The 10,417-nt window shown below is 43.5% G+C and overlaps 1 protein-coding gene across 5 annotated transcripts in view; it reads right to left on the reverse strand.

Annotated features, from left to right (window-relative positions):
- Nucleotides 1–10,184, reverse strand: part of GMEB1 (glucocorticoid modulatory element binding protein 1) — a 31,688-nt gene extending 21,504 nt beyond the window's left edge. Inside the window, exons 1-2 of one of the 5 annotated variants that reach the window (XM_087446437.1) lie at nt 10,113–10,184; nt 2,987–3,144 (exon numbers count right to left, since the gene is read on the reverse strand). In XM_087446437.1, coding sequence (XP_087302563.1) covers nt 2,987–3,114 — 128 coding nt within the window. In that variant the 5' untranslated portion in view covers nt 3,115–3,144; nt 10,113–10,184. Of the gene's footprint in view, nt 1–2,986; nt 9,540–10,112 lie in introns of those variants that run through there. The other 4 variants (XM_087446436.1, XM_087446438.1, XM_087446435.1 and 1 more) reach the window with 4 other exon arrangements.
- Nucleotides 10,185–10,417: the final 233 nt, after the last annotated feature.

Here is a 10,417-nt window from a genome sequence, read left to right on the forward strand (position 1 = left end):
AGTCTACCTTATTGTATTCTAATTCTCTGAAAACTGAAACTCCACACATTAGTTAAGTTCTTTTTATCCAGAATGTTAGGGAAAGATATTCTGATTAACTCAATGTTGGATTAAGATTATGACATAAACTAAGGGGTACCCTACTGATCTGAAAGAGTTTATACCTCTTCCTAAGACATTAAACTTTCTACTATGGAGGGATACAAGCATGAAAGGGAAAGCAGGGCCACTATACCTCAAATTGAACTATTCTACTACATTTGGACTGAAGTCCTCCACAGAAGAATAAAATCAGTCAGCACACTCAGTAAACTTATGTAGTACTAAAATCACCAGTCCCTGATCTCATTATGTTAAAAACTCTATTATGAATCCAAAATGAACTGGAAAGCCAAGAACAGTGATCGAATCTGAGGACCGTCACGCCCCCTGAGAATTTTTGATTATGTTATAAAAGATTTTATTTGAAAAAGTTAATAACCATTCTTTTTTTTTTAAAAAAAGAAAGTATGGGCCGGCCCCGTGGCTTAGCAGTTAAGTGCGCGCGCTCTGCTGCTGGCGGCCCGGGTTCGGATCCCGGGCGCGCACCAACGCAGCGCTTCTCTGGCCATGCTGAGGCTGCGTCCCACGTACAGCAACTAGAAGGATGTGCAGCTATGACATACAACTATCTACTGGGGCCTTGGGGGGGAAAAATAAAATAAATTTAAAAAATCTTTAAAAAAAGAAAGTATATGCTGAACAAGTCTTCTATGTTGAAAAGCTCCCAGAATTAAAAGCCTTCTAGTTACCTTAGTATCTATGTTTAAGAAAAAAAGTTAACTGTGGACATATTTTAAAGCCAATCTAGTGTTATTATGAAAGTATCACCTTATACAATGTGTCAAGTTCTATGTATTCATATTAGGAGACTGTTACCAGACACTCTACTTTTGCTTCATAATGTATTCCTGAAAACATGTACATAATGAATACTTTAAAAAGTATAAAATGTCATATATATAAAAGCTAAAGACATATAAAAGGAGTTCTATATATTGAAATCTAAAAATATTTATATAAAATCTCTAATTATTTCTGGCCTTTTGGATATAATCTCTACCAATATAATCCTAGTAATTCATACATGTTGTTTCTTTCCTTCATAGTTGAACCTGCAGCCAATCAGGTTAAGCGTGACTGAAGCTGAAGGCTGACACCTGATGACTTCCATCTTTGTTTCAAGTATATTAAACTTATAAGACCTGTACTTCTTATCACTAGTATCAATGTTTTTGTTCCAGGCTCACTTTTACAAAATGAGGCTAAAATGCAATAAAATATTCAAATAATTAAATAATACAACTAGAGAAATCAATTGGCAGGCATCTCAAAATGCAGAACCTCAAAATGTTTATTCACTAACTCATATACTAAATTCAGTGCAAAGAGCGGTTTGGGGAGTCAATATATGTTGTCTAATCAAGCAATGAGAGGTTTCCAGAAAAGGCAGTATCACTTGGAAAATAAACAGACAAAAGAAAAATAAGGGAAACTAAATCTTCAAAAGAATTAAGTCTCTAAGTAGCAGAGAAGTTTTTTCTGTCTCTACTGGGGATAGGACAAGTGACAACTGAAGCACTTTAGGAAATACAGAGAAATGATGACTATATAAGAAAATAAAGCCGCTGAGAACTAAAGGACCTACCCTTTAATTCTTCCTCATGTACCAAAGGGTAATGACTACAAGTTGCTTTACGTGTAACAAATGAAATTCCAAAACAAGTGAATCTGAATAAGCACGGATATTCTGTTGGTGCCTATAAAAATTTAAATCATTCTATTGATTATATGTCAGGAATTATTTATATCAACTTTCCCTTATAGATCTTAGAATATATTCTTCATTCTTAACAATATTCAGAAATGTCAGCAAACTATGGTTATATTTTAAAAACTAAAAAGAGAAAGTCCTTATTTTTTACAGATACATACTAATGTCTGGGATTTGCTTCAAAAAAATTCAGGAGTGGGTGGATGTAGAGATGAAATAAGACTGGCCATGTGTTGATAATTGTTGAAGCTGGGTGATGGGTGCTTACATGGGGGTTTACTATAGTATTTTCTTTATTTTTGTGTATATTTCAAGTTTTCTATGCTAAAAAGTTTTAAAAATTATACCAAGAGGTTGATCGTCTTTCTCCAGAAGTGTTTAAGACAAGGTGCATTACTTAGTAGATTGGGATTGGATTATGTTTACCCAAGAACATTTCTAATCATATGAAGACTCTTCTATACATTCCCCAGGATAAAATAACTACCCCTCCTTTCTCTCTGTAGATCTAACTCTTATTTAACCTTCCAGACCATTTCTTATAAATTATCTCCTTTCAAATTCATAGTGATCCTCTGAAATCAAAAGCACTTCCTAGCCATGCCACTCAGCGCTTCTTAGATTTTGCCATGTAAGTGATCTCTTTATTTACATATATGTATTTTTTGGTTTGTACAACCATGATGGTGGGAACCATGTGCTATATTTCTTCCAACACCTTTGTAACACATTGTATAATAGTAGGTGGTTGATATATATTTTTTGATCGACTAAGCTTGATAATTTGTCCAGCCATGAGGGTGCAGAGAGCTTCTGGTAGGAATACTTTTATAGCTGCCTTGCCTAATCTCCTCTGGCTCTAACTATACTTTCTTTTGGTAAACATGTACCAAGGCCCTGTGCTAAATACTATGGATAAATAAGATGAGTGAGCTGTGTAACTTCTCCTCAAGGAGCTCACAGTGGCGAAGAGGGAGAGACAAGGAAACAGCTAATTGTTGTAATAAGCATTAAAATGATGAATATAGCACACAATACATTATAAAGATGAACAGCCAGCTCTGAGAGATTGATGGTGAATGTTCCATTGTGCTAAGCAACCATAAAGTTGTAATTTCCCCACTCTTTAAACCTCCCCAAATTTTCAGAATAGCCAAATCTCGAGTCACTTACCCTTGTTGCACAGGCTGTAACTGCAAGATCACTTGAGTTTTAGTGTCTTCAGGGTTCTCCCCCTCATTTCCTTCAGTGGGTACCACAACCACATCCCCCACTGGGACACTCACTTCCGCATTAGCCATCTTTCACATGAAGTCAGATAGCTGAAGCTGCTGTCAGAAAAAAGAAACACCAGTAACTCTGCCTGGTTTGAAAACATGGTAACCATAGGAAAGGAACACCAAGATAATGACTACCAACTCCAAGGGCACCCTGGAGATCATGGTCCTCTGAAAAGGATGGGAATTGTGAGAAGGGGCTGACATAGGCTCTGATTTTTCCAGAAATGCCTTAGTACTCACTTGCTGTTATAGGTTTTCTTAGTCTGTGTGATTCATCCAGTGATGTGCTGGAGCCAACTCTACCAGCTCCTAAGAACCAACTGTGCACATCTCCTCCCAACTCCGAGTTTAGTGACATCAAGTTGGGAGCTTGAAATCAGTGTTGCTGGAAGTATATACAAACAGAAATTGGCAAGCACCACAAATCAGGGCATTTTTTTTTTGGGAGAGCTGGTTTACAGCACAAAACTAGTTCTATCCCAAACAGTAAGCTCCTAGAAAGCAGGAATCATCTGTTTTCTTTGCAATCATCCACTACACCTCATCAAGTGCTCTGTCCTTTGTGAGCACTTAATAACTATCTGTTAACTGAATTAATCTGTATGGAAATAGAAAGATGACTTGCATTGTGGGGTTGTTTAATAAATGCTGAATCCAATTGTATGACCTCTAGGAACTTCTTCTTTTTTTTCTTTTTTTTTTTTTTGAGGGTGATTGGCCCTGAGCTAACATCTGTTGCAATCTTCCTCTTTTTCTTTTTTCTCCCCAAAAAGCCCCAGTATGTAGTTGTGTATCATAGTTGTAGAGTTGTAGCTCTTCTATGTGGGACCCCACCTCAGCATGGCTTGACGAGTGGTGACTAGGTCCGTGCCCAGCACCCGAACCTGCAAACTCCGGCCGCCAAAGCAGAACACGTGAACTTAACCGCTACACCACCGGGCCGGCCTCTGTGCCTCAGACTGAATGGAGAGATGATCTCGCCTGACATCTCCCTTGCAGAGCTGTTGAGGAAACCACTGTCCACAACACCTGCTCCTTGACTTGAAAGTAACTCAAAGCATTGTCCAATCTTAATGAAAACTCTATGTCAGAGGGCCCCAGGATATTCTGAAGCTGTTTGTCTTCACAGTTGAAAAGAAAGGAGAGAGTCACTTAATAAAGTACAGGTAAGAGCACTGTATTTATTTAGATATGTGAGACGGTGCTGAACAGAGTAGGCACAAAATGCATGCAGGTTTGAACATGTAACTGGTAGTCAGACAAAGGAATCCACATCTCAGCTCTGCCACAGTACCTGCTTGCCTATGATACACATACTTAAGCATAGCACTCAAAGTCTCCCTCATTTGGCCTCAAAATAATTCTCCAGTTTTACCTGTAACTATAATACCCCAAGAATCTTAAGCTTCAGACATACCAACCACCCACTGTATTCTGAACATATAATAGGAGCTTTCAGGTTTCTGTACCTTTGTAATTCCTTAAGCCTCAAACTCCTTTCTCCCTCATCTCCTTCTCCCTTCAAGGCCCAGTTCAAAACCTACTCCTCCACAAAACAATGCCAAATCATTTTCTTCTCTGCAGTCCCCCAATACGTGGTTTGTAGCTCTCCTCTAGTGTTCATCACTCTGTGCCCTATATTGTAGTTAACTGAACAGATGTCTATCTTCGTAACTGTACTGCACTGTCTGTGAGGACAGGTACTGCTTATCTAAATATCTTTTTGTCTCCCACAGCCCTGCTCATCATAGGCACTGATGTATGTTGGTTCAATCCATTTTTTTTTTAACAATTATTTATTTATTTATTTTCCCCCCAAAGCCCCAGTAGATAGTTGTATGACACAGTTGCACATCCTTCTAGTTGCTGTATGTGGGACACGGCCTCAGCATGGCCGGAGAAGCGGTGCGTCGGTGTGCGCCCAGGATCCGAACTCGGGCCGCCAGCAGCAGAGCGGGCACACTTAACCGCTAAGCCACGGGGCTGGCCCCTCAATCAATTTTTGATAGTATTTGACCTAGTTAAAATTCTTCTTATCTGATTTATACTTCTGCCCTTTATGATTCTCACATTCAAAATTTTTCCTGAATTCTACACCTCCTATTATCCAAAAGCCTCTTAAAATATCTTGTCGGTACCTTAAACTGAACTCATGTTCCCTCTCAAAACTGCTCCTATGTTTCCTGCCTCAGTAAATGATACTACCCTCCACCCACTTTCTCTAGCCAGAAACTAAGAAGTTATTTTTGACTCTTCTTTCTTCTCTTTCTAAATCCAATCAACCACCAAATCCTAGCCACTCTATCACCTATATATCTCTTTTATCCATCCCCCATTCTCCATCTGTGCTGCCACTACCGTATTCTAAGCCACCACACTGTTACCTAGATTTTTCCAGCTGCTTCTCATCAGTACCCTAATCTCTGGTCTTGCTATCCAATCTATTATCTACAGAGCAGACAAAGTGATGTTACTAAAGGCCCTAGGTCATTTCCCTACTTAAAAATTCTTCAGTGGGTTCCATTTCCTGTTAGAATAAAGTGCAAACACCTTAACATGGCTTACAAAATCCTCCCAGTCTGTCCCCTATCCACCCTGCTAGTCATTTTTCATAGTTCTTCCTCTCACATTGTGGGCTCCTGTCATTGAATTTTTTCCAGTTTCTCAAACATGCCATATTTCTTCAGCTGAGGCTTCACACTTGTTTCCTCTACCTGGAATTCTCTTTTCCTTCCTCTTTGGCTAATCATTGATAAACTTTTATGACTTATTTAAAACATCACTTCCTCGGGAAGGCCTTCTGTGACTTCCTTGATTAGATTTGAGCTTGTGTTCTTGTTTCCTCAGCACCTGCAGCACCCCGTCACAACCATCATCCCACTTTGTCAGTCTCTCCCCACCAGACTACATCCTGGGAGAGCAAGGATTGCTTTTCTTTTTCAACAGCTTCCCTGCCCAGGACACAGGAGTGTAATAAATAGTTTTCAAATATCAGACTTCTGTCTACAAAACTGTCTACCTAAACCCTTCTAAGGAAATCTGGCACAGAGCAGGCGTGTAATAAATTTTTGCGCGATGAATGACTCTATTTACCCTAAAAGACTTCTAGAATTTTCTAGTTTTCTAACTTAGGGGACATAAATTTGCTTAGGCAGCTAGGCTTAGCTGCCTTGCTTATTGCCCATCATTATGACCAATTCAACAAATATTTACTGAGTTTCTACTCCAGATGGGGCACAGAGTTAGGCTCCTTGGATATGAAAAGGGACAGTACTTGCTCTTAAGGAACTACAGAAAGGAAAGAGATGCATGACATTGTCACATACTAAAGGAAAAAAGTAATTGCAAGATATTACAGTGTACAATCTGAACTTCAAGTTAAAGGTTTCAATCTAGAGAAAAAAAAGAGAATTGATGGGCTGGTTCAGTTCACTGCCAGCAGGAAAACCAAAACAATTAGGACCCTTGAGTTTAGAAAAAGCCAAAAAGGGATATGATGGAGTTGGCCCCGTGGCCTAGTGGTTAAGTCTGCACGCTCTGCTTCGGCAGCCCGGGTTTGCAGGTTCGAATCCCAGGCGCAGACCTATACCACTTGTCAGCCATGCTGTGCCGGCTACCCACATACAAAATGGAGGAAGACTGGCACAGATGTTAGCTCAGGGTGAATCTTCCTCAAGCAAAAAGAGGAAGATTGGCAACAGATGTTAGTTCAGGCCAGATCTTCCTCAGCAAAAAAAAAAGGGATATGATGAAGCATACAAATGCCATCAATCCTAGAATAATTGAACCGATATCTTCAAAGCTTGAACCACAAAAATGTAGGGTGAGTTAAAATTATAATCACAGCTAACATTTGTTGGACATTCATTTATTGTCTGTTACTATTACATATTTAATTAATTTAAAAGATGTAATACTTTACCAGGTAACAAACTTACGGAATTTATTATTCCAAAAGTGGAATTTATTATTCCAAAAAGGTCGTTTAAATTTTCAAAAATTAATAGCTTAGGTAACTTAATGGGTTAGAGAAGCAGAATTAGAAAGATGCTTCCAGTTTCAACCTTCTACCCTAAGGTTGAGTTCTCTCTACAACACTCTGAATAAGTGGTTGACTAACTACTTGATTAATACTTTCCTCAATAGGAACTCATATTTTACTCCTTACCCCTCCCACACCTTGGAACCCAAGACGAATGTTCTGGCTGCTTCTCTAACCTTCTGAGAGTATATCAGAGAAGATAATTATAATCATCCACAACATGTCTCTCAGTGTCAGTCAGAGACACAGGTCTGATCCAACATCGCAATTCTTACATTCTTTAGAGAAGCAAGTTTAGGTTGAATATCTCTTATTACCCTAAATACCATATTCCTAGCAAGTAACCTGAAACCAGCTCTACAGACTACAGTGGCTAATTGCAAGGTCATCTCTTTGAGCTGAGTGTAAACTGAAAAGTAGCTCTTGTTTATAGCAACAAAAACTCCTAATGCAAGATGAGTGAATTGATCCTTTGGGTATTTCATGGAAGGGGCCTTGGAGAATTCATTGTGGAATCACACAACACTTTCTATAATTCTAGGGGAACACACATAAAGGAATTATGTCAAATTTATGTGAAAAGCAAAAATTATTTTGTAGTTATTTTCAAAGACAAAAAAGAGACCTTGAAAGTAAGTGCATGACTACTCACGTAAGCTATTGGAAAACTAAACAATGACATCTGACCAACTCTGGATTAAATTTACTTTTTGTGTCCTGAAAAACCAATATTTAAAACATGGCAAGATGTAAGCACAAGTGTCACATGATCACAGGGGCATCAGAGTTGGTTGCTGAAAAGGAGTAATAAAAATACCAGATATCCTGAAATTTTCTAACCCCAAAAATGTATTTATTCCACACTGTTTGTAACTTTTGTAGACTGTTTTGTAGTCTATTCTTAAGAAACTTAAGAAATAAAGTTAAAACTTTATTATTACTTGAGACCAAGACTCCTTGATTTTTTTTCCTTCTTTATTCCTTCTCATATATTTAGTAGGTGATTCAGAATGCTACCAGATGTAATGAAGCCAACAAGAAGGCTACACAGGACCACTGTGAGGGAAACAGAGCAAATGAAGTTCAGGGTAAGTCACATGTTGGAGAACACTATGTAAGTGTTTGGGGAAGCAATGGAATAAAAGGGTTCTTTGAAGGGTCATCCCACTACAGTCTAAGACCCACTACAGCATAAGACCAAAAGAGGGACCAAACTAGCCCAACTTAGTTAAGTACAAATTAACTATTCCATATATGTTGCTGAGGTAAATACAAGTGGTTGGTTTTGTTTTGTGTGTGCGTCTGTGAGCAAGATCAGCCCTGAGCTAACAACATCCATGCCAATCCTCCTTTTTTTTCCCTTTTTCTCCCCAAAGCCCCAGTAGATAGTTGTATGTCATAGCTGCACATCCTTCTAGTTGCTGTATGTGGGACGCCGCCTCAGCATGGCTGGAGAAGCGGTGGGTCAGTGCGCGCCCGGGATCCGAACCCGGGCCACCAGCAGCAGAGCGCGCACTTAACTGCTAAGCCACGGGGCGGGCCGCCAAGTGGTTGCTGACTAAAGAAAACGTCATCAAGTCAGTAGATATTAAATATGCATAATTCATAAAGAGCCCACAAATTAGGGAAGACAGTCCAAACATTTAATGAAAAAGTCCCCCAAAAGCACTTTGGTAACCATTAGCAGAGGCAAGGGGGGAGAAAAGAATCCCTCTGTGAGGCTAGAATTATCTGGTCGTCCCTTTCTCTAATCCTCCAGGTTAAGCAGGAAAACTCCACTTCTTGGTCCTGGTAAACAGACACCAATCCAGGCCCCTTTTGGGTCTGCCAGGAAGTGGTTTTGCGATCTCTCTCATCTTGAGAGGAGAGCTGAGGCCTCCTCCTGCTCCTTGGATAGCCAAGCCTTCCCCTGATCCCTGGGTCAAGGCTTGACTAGCCTTGTCTGGTGGACCACTCTCCAGGACCCTCAAGTAAGATTCTGCCCTCACCTCTCCTGCCCCTCCATTAGGAGACAAGTTCAGAAAGTAAGCGTACTCTAAGCTTCTTCCTCTCAATTATCTTCTCTAGGGTCCTCAAAAACCTGGGTTCCCCCATCCCCAGACATACCAGATGACCCCGTTCTCTACCTATCAAATCTCCCTCTCATGGCTACTTCAGGGGGCGCTGAGGTGTCTTCTTCCCGGCCCCTCATGACGGGAAGGCAGGGGCTGCTCGCTTTCCCTGGGAGCTCTTCTTCCTTGTACCCAGACCTGTCACCACGCCCGCCTTCAGAAAAACATCTGTCTCTCTCCCCGGACTGAAGGGCCGAGGCCTCTAACGCGCCCCTCAGGTGAAGCCCGGCCCCTCCTTTCCTCAGCAGAACCCACTCTCGGCTCTTGCGCGCCCGCCAAGGCTCCGAGGGGCTCCTCTCCGCGGCCACCCAGGCTCCCCTCACCTTTCGCCCCCCTCCCCCCGAGCGCCACCCAGGCCTCTCCTCAGCCCCTCAGCGAAGGGCCTGGTGCTCCCCGGACTCCGCCTCTGGGGATACCCCAGGATCCCCGGACCCCTCGCCGGGGTCCTGGACGTCCGGCCTCAGTCCGGAGGCGCTCCGGCCCCTCCTAGCCCCTCGGCCGAGGACTTCCGGGCCCCTCGGTCCAGGGGCGCAGGGGCCCCCCCAGTGCCGGGCTCCCGGGCCCCCGCGGCTCTCGGCCAGCAGCCGAGCCCGAGCGGCGCGGCCAGCCGCGCTGGGGGCGGCCCGGCTGCTCGGGCGGACCCAGCGGCAGCGTCCCCCCACCCCCCCGCGGCGCCGCGACGTCCGCTCGCTCCCCGGCGGCGGCGGCGGCACGCACAGGGCGTGGGGAGGCGCCCGCGGAGGCAGCAGCCCCCGCCCCCTGCGCGCCCGCCCGCCCTCGCCGGCCGCCGCGCGGCCCCCGCGCCCGCCCCCGCCCCCACCCCACCCCGCGCCCGCGCCCGCGCGCCCACCCCTCCCCCTCCTCACCGTCTCCGTCGGGCGGGCGGGCGGCGAGCGGCCAGGGCGGGCGGGCCACGGAGCATGCGCAGAGGCCGCCACGGCCGCTACCGCCACCGCCGCCGCCAGGCCCGGCTTCAAGACTTCCGGCCGCCGCCGGCGAGCTGGCGCCTTAAAGGGGACGCGTCCCTATTGCTGGTCCCGCGGAGGATGAACCTCAGCCGGAGGGAATTGAGTGAGCCTTTCGCTGAGCAGGGGTCTCCCGCTCTGGAAAGTCAGTGTTGGGAAGGACGCTAGGGACTCCAATAACTCTCCTTCTCCCGCTTCATGTATGA

Source organism: Ceratotherium simum, chromosome 22 (assembly GCF_057802395.1).
Source record: "Ceratotherium simum simum isolate JZ-2026a chromosome 22, ASM5780239v1, whole genome shotgun sequence".
NCBI lineage: Eukaryota > Metazoa > Chordata > Mammalia > Perissodactyla > Rhinocerotidae > Ceratotherium > Ceratotherium simum.